The 18833-nt window shown below is 45.6% G+C and overlaps 1 protein-coding gene across 1 annotated transcript in view; it reads left to right on the forward strand.

Moving 5' to 3' along the window:
* The window catches only part of LOC149335549 (calcium-activated chloride channel regulator 1-like), a 51912-nt gene that overhangs the window by 31497 nt on the left and 1582 nt on the right, over window positions 1-18833 (forward strand). Inside the window, exons 10-11 of the mRNA XM_089553966.1 lie at window positions 172-345; window positions 17831-18130. Coding sequence (XP_089410092.1) covers window positions 172-345; window positions 17831-18130 — 474 coding nt within the window. The remainder of the gene's footprint in view (window positions 1-171; window positions 346-17830; window positions 18131-18833) is intronic.

Below are 18833 nucleotides of genomic sequence, written 5' to 3' on the forward strand. Positions count from 1 at the left end.
CGCTCTCTCGCTTTCTTTGCATCCTTCTTCCTTCCGCTCTCACTTTCTTTCCATCCTTCTTCCTTCCGCTTTTTTGCTTTCTTTCCATCCTTCCGCTCTCTCGCTTTCCTTCCATCCTTCATTTTACTCTCGCTTACTGTCATCATCCGCCTTTCCTGAACTTTTTCCCAGACCCCGACACTGATAAAAATGATGGCGTCTACAGCGGCTACTTCTGCCAGTTCAGAGGCAAAGGACGATACACCGTCACAGCGGAAATCTCAAACCAGAAAACGACTCGTTTGGCGTACCCGTCGAGGCGCTCGCATACGTGGTCCCAAACGACAGTCGTTGTTGGGACGACGGGTGAGTTTCCATGAACTCGGCACATTTACCCGCCGAGACACTCGCATAACCTTCACTCGTATTGATGAGTGGACTCCAGTCCTAGGTGTAATGACGCGGGCTGGCCGCCAGGCAATGGCCCAGTATCGTCATTCGAGCACAATGCAACTCCGAGCGAACGCCGACATTGCTGACGATCGAATGCAGGGGTGCAGTAGAAATTAAGACTCCAAAGGTGCCGTAACGTAAAGTCGCTTTTCTTTCGTATATATTCAATCCTTATTGCCCGCCTCGACGAAAGGCTGATTACGTTAGTAGCAGGGGAGTGTCACTGCTTGAGCTAATCATGAATGGCAAGAAAGATCTTAATATATATAGAATAGATTGGTCACGTTATCAAGGCCATGTCTTCATTATTAGGCCTGAAAAATTGCGGGCGTGTCCAGCGGCGGCCGGTGTCAAACCCGCTTCACTTCCTCTTCGTAAATGAATTCGATAAACAGCAATCAGTTCGATGACAGCACGCACTGGGGATAGTGCAGCCTGTATCGCGCATATATGTCGCATTTCGCATACGTAAAAGGTGTGAGCGCGCGAGCACGCAATTGTAGAGGGTGCCTCTGTCGCTAAGACGAACTCGTGCATATGTATAAAAACGGGGACCCATGTGCGATAAATAGACAGTTTTAGCTGTGCGTCCGCAGAAGCTGTGCGTACCCTACGGGCGGACCCTACGCTCACTGACACCCGTCCTGGCAACGACAGTTTTAGTTGTGAGTGGCTAGCGTAGCGCCCGGGAAGCGTAACATACTGTGGCGCCATCTATCCACAGCAAGTCAAAGCTCCTGTACCGTGTGTTGAAGAAACGTTTTCCTCTTTTATTAATGGCAGTGGCATCTGCATTCTAAGGCTTTGTTTTTTTCTAAATGTAAAACAATTGAATCAAATTAAAACACAAATTCAATTCTAGTGAAAAGTTGAGAAGTACTTTACCGGGATAGCTAGGCTTAACATCAAGAAATTCTTGAATTTGTCTAAAAAACCACGACTATTTGTCACCTATATCATTACGGAGGGGTGAGAATGCGCAAAATAAAAGTGAATACACCCGTTTAGAGCGAGCTATCGCGTCGAAAAATGCAGCGGCGATGCAGTATTTGGTCCGAAGCGGGCGTGCAGGGCGCCGCCATGTTGCCAACGTTAACCGCGCAAGCCACGCAAGCAACGCAACGCGAAGTCCGCTAGCTTGCGTACGTACGCAAAACGCAGGGCTCGCGCTTGCGTTCTGCGCATGCTCACTATGGTCCCCGCTAGCTCCTTGCTTGACATGACGTCATTTCAATTACGTGAGATGACGTCATTTCCGTCAACAGCCAAAATGGCCGCTTTAAAGGTCGCGGCGGCAGTCACGGTGTTTTCGGGCCATTGGAAGCAAGTGGTTCCGAGTCCAGTGCAAACCGCCTAGTTGGATCCAGGATACGTGCCTCTGAATAGTTAAAGTGAGTCAATTCCAAGGTGCTATGTAAGCCCGGCGGTTGGATGCTAGATATGCGTACGTATTGCATTGGTCTTCAATCCGACGTGTGACCTACGCGGCGGCGATGTCACAAAGCGTTTGTTTGGCGCCGTTTGTGGCCGTTGCAAGCGTTTCTAATTCCTGTTAGGATCACCACGGACGACGACGAGTAAGAGCTGCTCAGCTTGGAGGAAGGAGGCCGCTCATGGTGAATTTCCTGTGCGTGCATAACCTACACAGCACAGTGACAGTGTCCTTGAAGTGAAAGTGATTGCGGTCGGAGAAAGTGCTTCTCCGTAGAGGCAGACAAATGTGCACGTGCGAAGGCTCACTACGCACGTAGTGTATTCCGAATGCCGAAATGAACTTGGCATTGTGCAGCTAGTCGCACTGGTTGCAGTGATCGCGACCGAAGCGAGCGTTGTTATACGACGTTGCTTCTGCTACGTATCCATCAGCGATTTTTATCGCGCTTCGTGTAGGTGCTGTGGTTTCAAACTACTGCGTGTGCGACGTGACACGATCTTGGCTGCACGGCTGTCAAACTGTTTTCTTCCGCGACAACAGCAGCGTCGCCATCCTTAGGCGTCTTGTTGCTTCATACACTAGATTATGTGGTGATGTATGCTCGGGTTACGCCGTGCGAAAACATCGGTGTGTGGTGCAGTGGTCTCTTTTGGAGCGTCGTTTTTTTTTTATTTCCCGCCTGCTATGCGGACCGATGTCTGCAAAAATATTTGCGGGAACAATTGGTGACAACACAAACTTCTCTGCATGGTAGTGGACTGAGCCAGAAGAGTCGTTCTCGGTTTAGGTTGCGACAGTATGGGGCGCTCCATTTAAAAAGGGCTATAGCATAGTGGGCTGCGGAAAGGCATTGTTAAGCAGATTAGTTCATTTTGTGCAATGAGCAATCTGCGCCAGGATATGAGCCGCTGAGCACTGGTAATGATTTTGACACCACAAAAAGGACTGCTTTGGCAACCAGAAAGTGTGTGACCAGGGGGAGTCGCTGGGTCTGGCAGGTCACGCGTTAACACAAAACTCACTTCACACAGTGCAAAAAGTAGTATGATGGCAATTACAGTGTGAAATAAAGGTATATGATTCAGGCTGTGCTAGATTTATCTACTCAAATTCAAGAAGTTTTAACAGTATTTGCACTCTGCACAATTATGCGACAACGGGCTGTATTCATTTTCACTCTGTCCACTGTGTCATGAGCGAGTTTCCATGTTATTGAGGTTTGTGTGCTTTGACAAAGTTTTGCCTCCAGAAAAACTGTCCATAATTTGAGCCCCGCCGCGGTGGCTCAGTGGTTACGGCGCTCGGCTGCTGGCCCGAAAGACGCTGGTTCGATCCTTGCCGCGCGGCTGAATTTCGGTGAAGGCGAAATTCTAGGGGCACGTGTGCTGTGCGTGGTCAGTGCCCGTTAAAGAACCTCAGGTGGTCGAAATTTCCGAAGCCCTTCACTACGGCGTCCCTCATAGCCTGAGTTAAACCCCAATATCCAACCAATAACCTGTCCATAATTTGAATCCACAATAATGGGGTCTGTATTAACGAGGCATGACCATATAAATGAAAGTATGGTTATTTTTTTCCTGATGATGATGCAAGTTATTGTGCTGTTTTATTTACTTAGTCGACTTATCAAGTAAATTTGCCATTTCAAATTATGAAAGCTGATTAAAAGAATGTTGTACCGCACAGCAGTTTGGTGGTTGTAGAATAACAATTCGCTTTACCTGACAATACTTTGAAACAGCGGATAGGAAAGCAAGGCTTGTGAAGCTAGTAAAACTACAAAGAACAAAGACGACAGGAAAGAACGACACCACCACCGCACCCAGTAGCCATTCTTGTTCTGTCATTCTCGTCCTTAGTACAGCGTCAACATGCTGTCTTTCCAGTAGTTCACCCGACAGCACACTCAAGCCGTGTGAAACTTAGAGAATGCAACAGCAGGGCGTGACACAGTGTGTACAGTCTTTGTCAAAAGTAACCAGGCTGCACGTTTTTCTTCTCAGCCTCATATTACAGCTATTATGGGAGCACTCAAGCTATAAATCTCTCTATGGGAAAGGAGAACCCTGTTCTCACCTTCAAAGAACTTTTGATCTTTAGGGAAGCCGGGAGGGCTCTGTTACGCGAATGAGAAGCAAACCATGGAGCCTGGTTACTTTTTACAAAGACTGTACATATATCTTTGGCATGCCAAGATAGCCTCCCGTCTCACCACAGCTTGGCCCCTGTATGTTTCTTGCCAGTCATCACCCAGCACCTATGACCCTATTTGTGCGATTGGCATGTGCGCCCAATTGTAAAACATATTTTATACTCTCGTAGTGCTATAATGGACTTGAATAACACATCGCGGGCTAGTTGGTTCATCAAAACTTAGAACAGCGCAAGCTAGACACGGACAGAGTTGGAAGACAGCGCTGTGTGTGTCTCGTCTACTTTTTTGTCCGTGTGTAGCTTGCGCTGTTCTGCCTTGTGCTATCATGGTTTGGCCTATTAAGTTGTTTCATCCAAATTGGCAAGGCTCTAGAACGCATTCCTGCGATAGCCAAGTTGCTCTTATTCTCCCTCAACGGCAACATCGTCTTCAAAGCTTTTTTTCTGGGCTTTGAAAGAACGTGTGATAAAACCTCTAATTTATATAAGGCGTATTTTCTCATGCGATAGCTCGGATCCAATTTCTCTAAACTGGATTCAAGCTTTAACAGCCAGCCGTCGACACAACTCCCATACTAATTCTTACGCGTCCTGCTTTTTTCCTGCAATCTCCTTCTTCCTGCAATCCTGCGTCCCCAAGGCATTGCCCTTGGGCCCGCGGTTTTGTTAAATATATTATGACCTTCCTTTCAATGCTTCCTAACTAGCCTTCATTGACGACTTTGGAGTCTGCCCTTTGCAATCAATAACAGTATTTCAATCGCAGAACAAAATTTCGGATGCCCTCGACTATCCTGTTTGCTAATGTTGTTAAGAATGCACTAATATTTTTACTTTCAGATCAACTCCAGCTTGCCTACTTATAAGGCCTTACTGCGAAAGGCCTATTCACTGCATACTGAATAAGAAATTGTGTTTTTGAGAAAAGGAAATGAATATGAATATCTCGGTGGATACCTTAACTGTGCTTTTAGGGAAGGGATAAAGGAGGAAGTGAAAGAAGGAAGGAAGAAAGAGGCGCGGTAGTGGAGGTCTCCAGAATAATTTCAACCACCTTAGGATCTTTAACGTGCACTGATATCGTGCAGCACACGGGCGCCTTTTGCGTTTCGCCTCCATCGATACGTTGGCGCCGCAGTCGGTGCATATTGGTTCAAATTCTCAACTATTAATATGGCTGACACTGTAACATGGTCTTACCTAACAATCCTTATACAACTACCCGCAGCCCAGGATACTTACACCATAGCATGTTCTTAGTGTTACCGTCTTCATATTGCTTGCATTCAAAACTCTTGTGCGGCATCAGCAGAATATTCTTATGCCACATGGCTCAAATCTAATTTTTGTGAGATCCTGGGATGAATTCAGAACTGAGCTGCTAGTTTTATTCTCTCAGACTATTGTAGAAGCTCGTGGTACAGCACTAAAGGTGAATCTTCGAATTTCTTTGTCTCATGCAGAAACTGAACTTTTTTTTTGCTCTTTACCGTCCCATAACCAACTTATCTTTTCCTGGTCATCGTTCCTTCTGCACTAGCTGCACAAGCGCTGTGCCCCCCTTAGCTTAGGCCACTGCATTTCAAAAGTCAATTTTGTTTTTGCCAAGAAAGGCTAGAATGGTCTTCCATCTCACAAGGCTGTTCTTACTGACCTCTCGTCCTTCGAACTGGTCACTGCAGAAATCCATGCAGTAAATGACAATGTTAATCCAATATTTTAGATGTATCCCCCAGTCTGGAGAACGTTTGTAATAAGGGAGTAATTGCTCATTATCATCCACCCAAGCGTAGTCATACGGCTACAAAAGAAAGATACTCAGGTTCCACAGAATCTTTGCAGTTAGAGGAAAAGTTGCCGTAGTCTGGGGTTCGAACCCGGGACTACTGCCTCACCGGGGCAGTTGCTCTACTAAGTGCGCAAACGGGACGGCTAGCATATGACGGGGCGAGCTCGAAATGGGAGCGGTGTTCGCAAAATATTTTAGGCGAATCCATGAAGGTTGGAATGATTTCTAATAAGGTAGTCATTACTCATTGGCATTCATCTAAGCACGGCCGTACGGCTACAAAACGAACTACAAAGCTTTTATTTGCAGCTGTATGTCTGCGCTTGGATCCTTATTAGTAATTATTCCCTTATTAGTACATTTCAACCTCATCAAGCTCCTACTTGCCGCACCATGTCAAAGTTCACCGCTAAGGTATTGTAACTTAGGAATGTTGAGGTATAATAAATATTAAAATAAACTCATCTAATAAAGTGCCTACTCACTCGTTCACGTGGGAAAACCAATAAAATGCTCTCTTATACATAATGTGGTCATCGAGAACTTTCCTCTATCTATCGCGTGTTGCGTAAATCAGAGAAAATCGAAAAAAAATTCTCTCGGCCTAACCGCACGTTTGTTCGGGCTCAAATTTCGCACAGAGGCTGCATTTGGCCGTCAGTTTTGTTTTATACCACATTTAGGTGGGGTACTTGCCTGATTCGGTCAGAATTATTTGGAAATCCCCATCGTCTGCGGCGACGGAGAACCAAAACGGAAAGGCTTCTCAGCAGTGGTACCCGTAGCGCCATCTCGTACCAACCGGAGAAACCCAGCTGCGCTGGTGAGAAAATCATCTTTACTTAGTGCTGTCTGCTGCGAAGCAGCGCAAGACATCACCTAAAATGCAGTCGTACAGCGATCAAAAGAAGGCCGTGGTTTGGATGCGAGTCCAAGTCCTCCTACGCCGCCCTCCCCGGTAATGGGCTCGTTTCTTCGGTTGGTACGAGATGGCGCCACGAGTACCAGTGCTGCGAAGTATTTCGGTTTTGGTTTTTCGTAGCCGCAGAAAATAGGGATTTCCAAATAATTCTTACCGAATGAGGCAAGTACCCCACCTAAATTTGGTATAAAACAAAACTGACCGCCAAATGCAACCTCTGTGCGAAATTTGAGCCCGAACAAACGTGCGGTTAGGCCGAGAGAATTTTTTTTCCGATTTTCTCTGATTTACGCAACAGTCGGTATTTCAAGCAATATCACGGCATATAAATATGTCCTTTGCACAGCCGCTTTTAAAAATGTTATTCTTTACTATGATACATGTGATGCAGTACGCAGTAATGCAGAGACTGGCAGTATTCCAAATAAATATATGCGCGCAGTAGTTGCATTTAGGCTAACCTGCACACTGCGCACAAGCTAGGTCTAGCTAGCTTAATTCGTGCACTGCAAAGCTAAAAATGCATTATTATGCCGATCTGTGTCAGTCTTTCCTTTTTACTTGTCTCTTTAGCTAAGCTACGCACAGACTTCATAACGTGGCTTGGGGAGAAATCGACGTGTGCGCTTATGCATGCTAATTTGAAATATTCAGGATATTGTTAACTGAGCTGTTGCTTCATCTTAAACAAAGAAGCCATCAACTTCAATTAGCAGCAAAGCGATGCCAGTAAAAGACACAAGCATCACTATGTTTCTGTTCTTCTTCAGCGTTCTTCGGCCTAACTTCAACTTAGTCTTTTCCAAGTTTCTGATGCCTAGCGATGTCTCACTTAATTCCTTTCCTTGAAAATCAGACTGGCCGTGAAATAGATATATTTTGCTGAAGATGTTGATTAACAGTAACTCCAAGATTATACGTGCATTAAGTGGTACAAAAATCTCTTAACGGTTAGCAATACTCACATTTTCCTGCTACTTTAGGAAGGGGGGGGTACATACACAAGACGGTTCGCCACGTAACATCAGCTGTTTGGACATCATGTAGCGAAGCGGCCAATCTCGCGAGACGAAACGTATAGAAACGAGCTGGTTCCGAAGCGAACCATTTCGTGGATGTACTCCCTGGTCACCGTAACAATCAGCCATAAAACGTTTCATGGATAAGTGAAAAGAACTCTTAAACGTTGCTTTAAAATTGTATCAGAGAACACTTGAGCGCATGCCTATCGCCTACTTAAATGGCTAATTTTAATTTCGTTTTATTCTGCGACATCATAGCTCTCATAATGAAAATTCAGTCTTACAAGTTCTGCTTGGAATTATAGGGTTTTCTTGAGATAACTAGAAAATATGGACATCGTATCATGTTTCCTTGATGACAGGAAGTATTATTTCCCAGCCTAAGCCGGGAGGCATCACTAGGTAGCCCTCCAAAGTATATCTTGCATTTCCTCCACCTGTAATCAAGTTTACTGGCTCCCAAATCTCATTATGTTTACAATAATGAGGATGGCATGTGTAGCTTTTTGTGCAATACTAGGCACCCGCTTTGTTTTGCATGCACAGAGGCATTTGACAACGCTTTAGAATTGCACAGATTATATATAGCCAGCTTGTTCTATACATGTCAACAATGAACAGCCTTTAGCAGAATGTCCCACATTTATTTATTTATTTATTTATTTATTTATTTATTTATTTATTTATTTATTTATTTATTTATTTATTTATTTATTTATTTATTTACTTATTTATTTATTTATTTATTTACAAATACTGCTAATCCCAATTAGGATTGTGGCAGGAGGGCTTAGTAAGGTTAACAGAACGCGGTCAAGCATAATTGGAACATTCAACTGGTCAGCATGTTAAGAAAAACAACGAACGGTAAAACGAAAATACAACCGAGCTGTGACGAAAAATATCAAATAACGCATAAAATAAGGCTAATGTCGGTAGTATTATACAAAGAATAACAAAATGTTGAAACATTGCTAGTTGTTATAATACGCAGACAATAAGTAAACAGTAAATATTATAATCGTACACTTCAAAGGCATTAACACAGTATAGGTGTTTAGTTTAAGTAACACTGCATAGTTTGACAAAAAAAACTTACACATAAAAAAACAAATAACCATGGGTATAGTAACAACAGAACGCAAGCAACCAGGAATGAATAACTAATAACAGGACATACTCTCAACTGCAATATTAAATTTTGTCAATGATGAACAGTTAGTAATAGATGGATCAAGGCTGTTCCATTCTCGAATTGCTAGTGGGAAAAAGGAATTTTTAAAGCAGTTAGTATGGAAATGATACTCACTTAATGTATGCGAATGTTTATGACGCGTTGATCTTGCTTCGGAAAGGGAAATATATTTAGTAGTGTCGAGTTTTAGATGTGGATTTATTAGTTGAAACATGAGTTTTAGTCGTGCGACTTTTGCACAGGTCTGCAATGATTTTATTCCTTCAGTTTTCATTAATTCAGTAGGCGAATCGGTTATTTTGCATTTGTTAAATATAAATCTGACTGCTTTTCTTTGAACGGCTTCAAGTTTGGTTATATCTTGATTAGTATAAGGAAACCAAACGACGTTAGCATCTTCAAAGACACTGTAGCGCAGCAAAAGACGAGGACACAAGAAACGAGAGACGAACACCACGAGCGCTATGTGTCCTCGTCTTTTGCTGCGCTACAGTGTCTTTGAAGTATGTACCAACAAGCCCAAAAAGCCACGCTACTGACGTTAGCATATTCGAGAACAGATCTAACCAAAACATTGTAGGCTAAAAGCTTAGTTTGAAAACTGGCTAATGTGAGGCGTCGTCTAAGAAAAAAAGAGTCGTTTCAAAGCTGTTGAGGTGATTTTGTCCACCTGAGCGTTCCACGTGAGGTCATGGGTTATTAGTACGCCAAGATACTTATGATTAGTCACTACAGTAAGTGGTGTGCCATTTATAGTATACCGAAAGTCGGATTTATGTTTCTTTCTAGAAACTGTCATAACAGCAGATTTAGCAGCGTTCAGTGTCATCTGCCAGTCAGTGCACCATTTTGCTATAGAATGTAATGCGTTGTTAAGAGCTTCATGATCCTCTAATGTATTAATTTCGCGATAAATTGCACAGTCATCGGCGAACAGTCGTATATTAACGTTGAGATTAGTCGTCAGATCATTTATAGAGAGAGAGAGAAAAAAGGACGGAAAGGCAGGGAGGTTAACCAGGCGATGCCCAGTTGGCTACCCTACACTTGGGGAGGGGAACAAAGGGGAAAAAAGGAAAAAGAGCGGCAAGGAAATGAGTCTGTCAAGTGTCCATCGACCACTATGTCACAGGGACAGAGGGCGCGCACAGAAAACAGATTATAGGCGGGAATGCAACCCTGAGTCCCTTAGGAAATTCAGGAGCGCTTTCACAGCTTTCCGTTGTCTGGAAGGTTGCGTCCAAGGCCCCAGAACGTTAGACTCTGTTAAAGGACGCGAGTCCAAGCGGAGCAGAGAAGCAACTAGGCAACCGCGCTCTCGCTCAAAACGAGGGCAGTCACAGTGGAGGTGGCTGATCGTCTCGTCACAACCACACTGGCCACACGCAGGAGAGTCAGCCATTGAGATGAGATGGGAATAGGCGTTTGTGAACGCCACTCCCAGCCACAGGCGGCACAACAGCGTAGTATCACTGCGGGGGAGGCCGAATGGTATATGATGTTGGAGCAAGAGGTTGAAGTGATGCGAGCGGGGTGTCCAACCTCCAGGGGCAGACCACGATGTTACAGTCAGGTTTCGGGCGAGCAGTTGAAGGTGCCTTGCTGCGTCAGCTCTTGTCAGTGGTATGCGGACAGTGTTGGTTGTCTCGTGAGCCGATCGAGCACCATCGTCAGCTAAGGCGTTACCAACAATGCCGCTATGGCCTGGTACCCACTGGAAGATGATTTCATGGTCTTGTTCGATTGCCTGGTGATGCAGATATCGTATCTCCGCTATAAGTTGCTCATGGTCGCTATGTCTCAAGGCAGATTGAAGACATTGTAGGGCAGCTTTTGAATCACAGAAAACAGCCCATTTTTGAGGTGATTGTTGTGAGATATACTGTACCGCCGCAAGAAGTGCGGCCAACTCTGCTCCAGTAGAGGTAGTCCGATGCGAAATTTGTTGGTGAATTTGAGTCTGTCGCGCAGGAACGACCACAGCGCAAGCAGAACTAGTAGAGGTTACTGATCCATCCGTATAGACGTGAGTACGGTCCCAGTATTCGAAGTGGAGCATGGACAGTGTCAGTTGCTTAATGGCTGGCGTCGATAAATTTGGCTTCTTCGCTATCCCCGGAATAGCAAGGCGCACACATGGGAGCCGCGTACACCACAGAGGAGAGGGAGGTAGTGCTGCCGGGGTGAACTGTTGTGGGATCGACGACTGTTGCGTCGTTATCACCTTCGCAAATGCAGAATGTGGTCTCTGCAGTGGCAAGGGCGCAAGGTGATGCTGTGGAATCCTTGAGATATGACGTATGTGCATTCGCAAGCAGTCTAGGACAATATAAGTAGAGATCGGGTGGTCTTTGGCGAGTGCAATGCTACCCAGTGTTGATGCGCTCCGAGGGAGACCTAGGCATGTGCGAAGGGCCTGACCCTGCACTGACTGGAGGGCACGCATGTTAGTTTTGCACGTGTTTGAGAGTACAGGTGTACTGTACCGCAAGCATCCCACAAATAGAGCTCTGTACAACTCCAGCATTGACTGCACCGACGAGCCCCATGATTTTCCTCCCAGAAATCGAAGTAAATGAGCGATAGATGTTAGCTTTTTTTTCAGTAGAGTGCAATGCGGGCTCCATGATAAATTGCGGTCGATCAGGATTCCTAGGAAACGATGAGATTTGCTGTAAGAAATGACTTGACCGTCGATGCGTACCGGATATGGAGTCATACATTTACGTGTAAATGCCACTAGCGCGCACTTTTCCGGTGAAACGCTGAGACCTTTCTTCTGGAGATAGGAAGAAGTGATTGATGCTGCCCGCTGAAGTCTTGCCCGCACCTGGGGACGCGTCACAGAGGAGGCCCAAATGCAGATATCATCGGCGTACATACACACCTGGACGGTGTTGGGGAGGTTCTCAGGGAGGGCGATGAGAGTCAGATTAAACAATGTAGGGCTAAGGACACCGCCCTGGGGTACGCCACGGTAGGTGTAATGCGCAGGCGTCGGGCCATCATCACATTGGATAAAAAATGATCTTTTGGACAGATAGCTCTCTATCCATGCAAACATCCGACCACCGATGCCCACAGTTTCCAGCGCATCAAGGATGGCCTCATGGGTCACGTTGTCGTAGGCACCTTTTACATCCAGAAAGAGTGCCACTGACAAACGTTTCAAGTGCTTCTGTTGTTGAACCGTGGATACGAGGTCAACGACGTTGTCAATAGAAGAGCGACCCCGCCTGAAGCCGGCCATAGCGTCGGGGTATCAAGAAATGAACAGGTGCCAAGACACAACCCTGAGGTACACCAGACACAACATTTACTACGTGGGAGGCTTGATGATTAATTTCTACAAATTGTGTTCTGCCTGATAAGTAGTTGCTAATCAAATTAACTATAGAGCCATGACCTAGAGTTGATTCTAGTTTATTAATTAGTTTAATGTGTGTAACCCGATCAAATGCCTTTGAAAAATCTAGTAGTATTAGATCGGTTTGCTTTTGTCTGTCTATGCTGTGGGATAAGTTGTGGACTAATTCTAATAACTGTGTTACTGTCGAAAGGCCTTGGCGGAAGCCATGCTGAAATGGGGAGAGTATGGTTTCATTTTCAAGGAAGACGGTTATGTGTTTTAGTATGATGTGTTCTAGTACTTTAGACACTGAACAGGTGATAGAGATGGGTCTGTAATTAGAAACATCTGTCCTGTTTCCTGATTTGTGTATCGGAATAATTTTGGCTTTTTTCCATTCCTTTGGAAGGGTACATGTTGCGAGGGATTTATTGAAGAGTAAGCACAAATACTTAGCCATCCATTCGGCGTTTCTTTTTAGAAAGGAATTTGGGATGTTGTCTGGTCCTGGTCCCTTTTTTGTGTCTAGATTTAACAACAGGTTAAGTACCCCAGTCTCAGTTACAGTTAGTGATTCAATGTGTTTCGTTGTTCGTGAGGTCTGATGAGGGACTATACCATTATCGTTAAAAAAACTGACGCGAAGTAATAATTCAGTTCATTGGCTATCTCAAGGCTTTCTTCTTCTGAGGCTGGGTTTTCAGTTTGTCTTTTAGGATTAAGGTAGCTCCAAAATTTTGATGGGGACGTTCTTATAAAGTTATTGAGGGTGTTATTAAAGTAATGCAATTTAGAAGCCTTTATTCGATGTTTCATGCTTTGTATTGCAAGGTTAAGATTGGTCCTTGTTTTCGTGCAAGGGTTCACCTTGAGGGCTTTTTTACGGCGATTAACTTTGCGCTTACCGTGTATGACTTCGCGGGTGATCCAGGGGTTACGTCTTTTTATTTGCTTCCTTCTACGTGGGACAAACTTATGAATACAATATGAGACAGTCTTAAAGCTGTGTCATAAGGATTCAATGTCAGAAGAAGCATCGCTTGCAAGTTCTTTGTATGTGTCGAACTCGAAGAAAAGATTATCTAGAATACTATTATCGTCAGCTTTAGTGAAATGATGAACAAACGTTTGCGGTCGTGGCGGAGAAAGCGTGCTACTGATAGGGACACTGCATAAGATTAGTTTGTGATCGGAGATTCCGTCTAGTATTTCAGTTTTAGTTTTCTGGAGTGGAAAGTGGTGACAATGGTGTTTTCAATGCTGCACTCTGGCATATGCAACTGGAATGCGAGCTCAGAAAAGACTGCTAGAGGAGAACTGAAGTCCCTCTGTCACTGTGAAGAACAAAGCCGTTAGCTTTAGCCCAATGTGATATCGGACCCTTTCCAGCCACAGAGTTCTATTTCTATTTTGGCTTTTATAATGACCTGAAGAACACACACAAAAAATAAGTCAGTATTGTTTCAATGTCACAGTTGTGTGAAATGCAAAACTGCTTTATTTACCACTGATTGTACATGTTCCAAATGGTTGGAAGCGTCATAATTTTCTCGTGCACTGGCAAGTATGATCGACAGGACTGTGCGAAAATGTGAATTTTTAATGCATGCACACTTCAGATACACACACACCTTATACATTGAATAGATACGCATGTCTTTTGCAATAACTGTCAGCAGGGAGGAAGCCTGTTTACATATTACAGTGACAACTACTGTGCACTGCTAGGGAAACGCTCGTCCCGCTCGTCTCGTCCTGTCTCTTCTCTTGTGTCCGTCCTTTTTGGGGACTTACCTTCCCTTCGTCAATTTTTTTTTCTGTCAAAAATGTAAAACCACATTTGTGTGCTATTCCGAATAACTAAATGATAATTTAAAATACATAACCTTAGCTATTTGAAAAATGTGGTTTTGTACAGCTTCTACTGCAGCCTGGCTTGCTGCAGTCAGAGTGTTCGGCCCGATAGAGAATTCGCGATAAGAATCGCGTAGTCATTTTCAAATCGTTATTGCACGCTTAGGGGCAGCGTAGCTTTCAGTGGAGGCAGCGTAAGTTCCAGTGAGTTTTCAAGCCCAGTATCAAAATCGGCGATTGATACGTAGCAGAAACAACGTCGTGTCCGCGCGCTTTTGTCGGGGTCACTGGAACCATTGCAACAAGTGCGACTAGCTGCATAACACGAAGTTCATTTCGGCATTCGGGAAACACGGCATGAGTAGTGAGCCTTCGCAGGCGCACATCTCTGCATTGACGGAAAAGCACTCGCTCCTGTCACAATCACTTTCACTACGCGGAGTAGTAGTAAAAACATTTATTTTTTTTTTCAAAGGGAAGAGTTAGGGAGTAGGGGGATGGGGATAGACAGATGTGGAGCTACAGTGGTCGGTCTTCCCTAGTCCAGGATACCGTTGGCCTCCGCCGCTGCCTTGGCCCTCGTCACCAGCATAAGCTGAGTGCTCGGGTCGGAGTCAGCCAGGAGGGCCTCCCACTGCTCTAGACTAGGGCTATTTACCTTTGGTAGTAAAGGGCTTTTTTCGCAGCCCCAGGTGGCGTGGTACGTTGTGGCGTAGCCCCCACACCACACGCACTCTTTCCCGTATCTGTTCGGCCACATTTTGTGATACATGGCTCTGCTTGGGTAGGTGTCTGTTTGTAGTCGTCTGAGCGTGGTGGCCTGCTCTCTGTCGAGGATATCCGCCGGAGCCGAGTACTTCTTGCGCGCTCCCAACAACGCCTTCATTGCCTCCCCGTAAGATTCTGGCGTGCTGAAGGGTTCCACCGGCAAACCCGCCCTCCGGTTCGTGAACCCTCGGACAACGGTGTCTGCCATGAGATTTCCCTCAACCCCAGTGTCAGGGACCCAAATGATGGTGTGTTGAATGTTTGTGTTGTTTGATCCATGTCTGTGTTGTTTTTGTTCGAAGAGGATACTCGCGGCTTTTCGGCCGATCCTTCCATCTCTGTACGCCCTTGCTGCAGCCTGAGAATCCGTGGCTATCCAGTAACTCAGTCCCTGCCGATTGGCTTCAGTCAGGGCTAGAGCTATGGCGATCTCTTCCGCTGCTTGTGTTGTCCTTGTGCGCACTGATGCACCAGTAACTATATTCCCATTGGCGTTCACTACTGCTACCGCCCTAGCGTTTTCCTTCGTTCTGTACTTGGACGCGTCAACATACAGAACCATCTGTTTCTTCTTTAGGAACCTGTCCAACTCCAATGATCTCGCCGCCCGTCTTCCTTCGTGGTTCTTCGGGTCCATGTTTCTGGGCACTGGTTTAACCAAGAAAGTGCTCCTAATTTGGCTGTCAATGTCTGTCTTGTCTTCGCCCTCGTCTTCTGCCGGGTATCCTAGCTTGATCAGTAGTGCGCGGCCAGCGGCTGTTCTTTTAAGTCTTTCCATTTGAAATCTGAGCATGGTTTCGCTGTGCTCCTCATAGGTGCCGTACACCCCCATGTTCATCAGCTTCTCTGTCGAGGCGCAGGTCATGACGCCTAAAGCTTGCTTATACGCCCTTCTGATGCATGTTTCCATTTTGTTCTTTTCCCCTTTGTTGGGTTGTAGGTACGGAAGCGCGTACGTCATCCTCGGTATGATGAGCGCAGAAGTGATCCGTAACGCATCTCGCTCCTTCACCCCTTTTCTCTTGTTCGTAATCCGGCTTAACATCCTGCATATCTGTTTCGTGGAGTGTTCCAAGAGCTGGATGGTATGGTCCCGTTTGCCTTTCTCCTGCAGCCACATTCCCAAGATGCGAAGCTTATTTGTCCTTCTTACGGGTTGTCCATCTATCTCTAATTCTATCGTTTCCCTGTCCTCTTTATTTTTGTGAAGTCTAATAAATTCTGATTTTTCTGGGGAGCACTGCATCCCGCTAAATAAAGCAAATTGACCGATCTCATCCGCCGCTCTTTGCAGTATTTCTTGCTTGTTTCCCGTCGATCCTTTTGTCGTCCACACTGTGATGTCGTCCGCATAAACTGAATGTTCTACATCTTTGATGTTTTTCAGTCTCCTAGTTAATCCAATCATTGCTATGTTAAAGAGCAAAGGTGAGATGATGGATCCTTGTGGCGTCCCTCTGTTTGGCGTCGTCTTCTTTTCTGACCTAATGTTGTTGATGCCGATCGTTGCTGTTCTGTTAGACAGGAAGGCCTTTACGTATGCGAAGATCCTTTCCCCACAGTTTGTTGCCGAGAGTTCTGTGAGAATGGCATTGTGGCCGATGTTGTCGAAGGCCCCCTTGAGGTCTACGGCCAAGATTACGCCTTCTCGAGTGCCCGATATTTGTTTTAGTACCGTGTCTCTTAACTGGAGCATCACGTCTTGCGTGGAGAGCCCCGTTCTGAACCCGAACATGGTATCCGGAAACAGACCGTTGTCCTCCATGTAAATGCTCAGTCTAGTCTTGACCACTTTCTCGTATAGTTTACCGAGGCATGAAGTTAGTGAAATGGGCCTAAGGTTCTCCAAACTGGGTGTTTTCCCTGGTATCCTGGTTTTCCCTGGTGTTTTCCCTGGTTTAGGTATCACGATAATTTCAGCGTGTTTCCACTCCAACGGGACCGTGCCCCTTTCCCAGTGCTCGTTGATTAGTCCAGTCAGGCTTTCGATTTGGTCATCACTGAGGTTTCTGCGGAACACTTGTCACTGTGCTGTGCAGCTTATACACGTACAGGAAATTCACCGTCAACAACCTCCTTTCTCAATGGCTTGTAGGTATTGCTCGCCGCTGTCCATGGTGATCCGCGCAGAAACGCTCACAACGACCACAAACAACTCCAAATAAAGCTTCACGTCATCGCCACTGCATAAGTTTTGCGTCGGTTGGAAGACCAATGATCGACGCATATCGAGCATCGAATAGTGCAGCTTTCATAGGTCCTTAGAATCGAAGCAGTTTAAGCATTCAGAGGCAATTATTTAGGATCCAGCGAGGCCATTGGAACCACTTGTTTACAACGGCGCGAAAGTACCGCGACCGCCACGGAGGAAGTGACGTCATGTCACGTGACCGCACTCCTGGGCGTTGTCTGCTCAAGTGCGCGTATGGGATAAGGTTTGGCAATACGCGTCCGGGTCAGCCACCACTCACAGCGTTATCTTCCTAGTTTATGGTTTATGGGGCTTTAACATCCCAAAGTGACTCGGGCTATGAGGGACGGCGTAGTGAAGGGCTCCGGAAATTGCGACCACTTGTGGCTGTTTAACGTGCACTGAAATGTAAATCGCCTTGTTATGAACCTAGCATGTGTGGAGCAGGCTGAACGTATCTTCATCCATTAATGTGACCGCAAAGTCACCTTCATGAAAATCAAAGACTGTTAAAGTAGCGTTGCCTTAAGATAGTGTGTGTGTGGAATATAAAGACATATCTGAAGTTCTTTACCTCAGTATATCTAAAAATCAAAACACCTACGGACTGTCATAATCGTCCTTGTAACTTTTTTTTTTAGCTTTCAAACTACACTGGTGGTCTGAATTCTTGTGCCCGTTCTTTCTTATGCACCTTTCGCCGACTGTGACTCACGCAGAAACAGAAAAGGAAACGAGCTTCGAACCGGCGTCCGAGTACCCGATAGAGTGGTTCGAGATTGTCGACAGCCCCACCGAAACCGAAGACACCACCGGCCCACCCGGTGAGACAGTGGACGATTTCCAGAGGGTGGTGTCCGGAGGTTCCTTCGATGTCACGAAAGATATCGTGGAAGCGCAACTGCCTCCAGGACGAATCGGGGACCTGGCCGTGAAGGACATGCAGTGGGGAAAGGACAACACTCTCCTGGCGCAGGTAACATGGAGGTGGCCAGGAGCTCACCTGACATGTGGAAAGGGTAAGCATTTATGAAGAGACGTGTACTGTGGGGCTCACGGGCACTTAATCCACTTATTAGATGCAGTATTCCTGGATGAGAAACTGGGAAAGGTGGCATCGAATCATGCGAGAGTCTCATCGAAGGCGTGACGACGGCAGATGAGAGAGGGAGGGGAGCAATTTAAAAAAAAATTCTATTGTTGTCACACTGCTCGCGCTAAGTTGCCGTAGCATTCCTGAATGCTTCATAGAAATCGGGCTTCTTCCCACGCGTTCTGCGTAATGTTCAAGTTTGATATCCACTGCAAAGCACGTTCTCTAAATACAATTATACCCTTTTAGATTAATATTACGCTACATTTTACTTGAATGAGGCTAACATACACACACCGTTCTATCCGCTGTATAGCTATCAGCTGTCGCCACAGTTCTTTTATCCAGTAGGACTGTGGAAAACTATAGGCACACTTGAAGGAGCCATTAGAACAGCTGGTTGTCGTTCGGGACGCCAGAGAACCGTATCATATTCCCCTTCCCACTTTAAATCAAATATCACATTGACTCCGAAATTTCGCGCGTAGCTTACCAAAATAAAGTCAAATTACGATTGTGTTAGGCAGCAGCCACACCAAAGATGCGCATATATCTGCAGTGACGGGAGGCCGGAAATGGCATGTTATGTACTGTACTTTTGATTTCGGCAGCATAATGAAGGCAGCAAC

Source organism: Amblyomma mixtum, chromosome 7 (assembly GCF_055824585.1).
Source record: "Amblyomma mixtum isolate Tamu chromosome 7, ASM5582458v1, whole genome shotgun sequence".
Classification (NCBI taxonomy): domain Eukaryota; kingdom Metazoa; phylum Arthropoda; class Arachnida; order Ixodida; family Ixodidae; genus Amblyomma; species Amblyomma mixtum.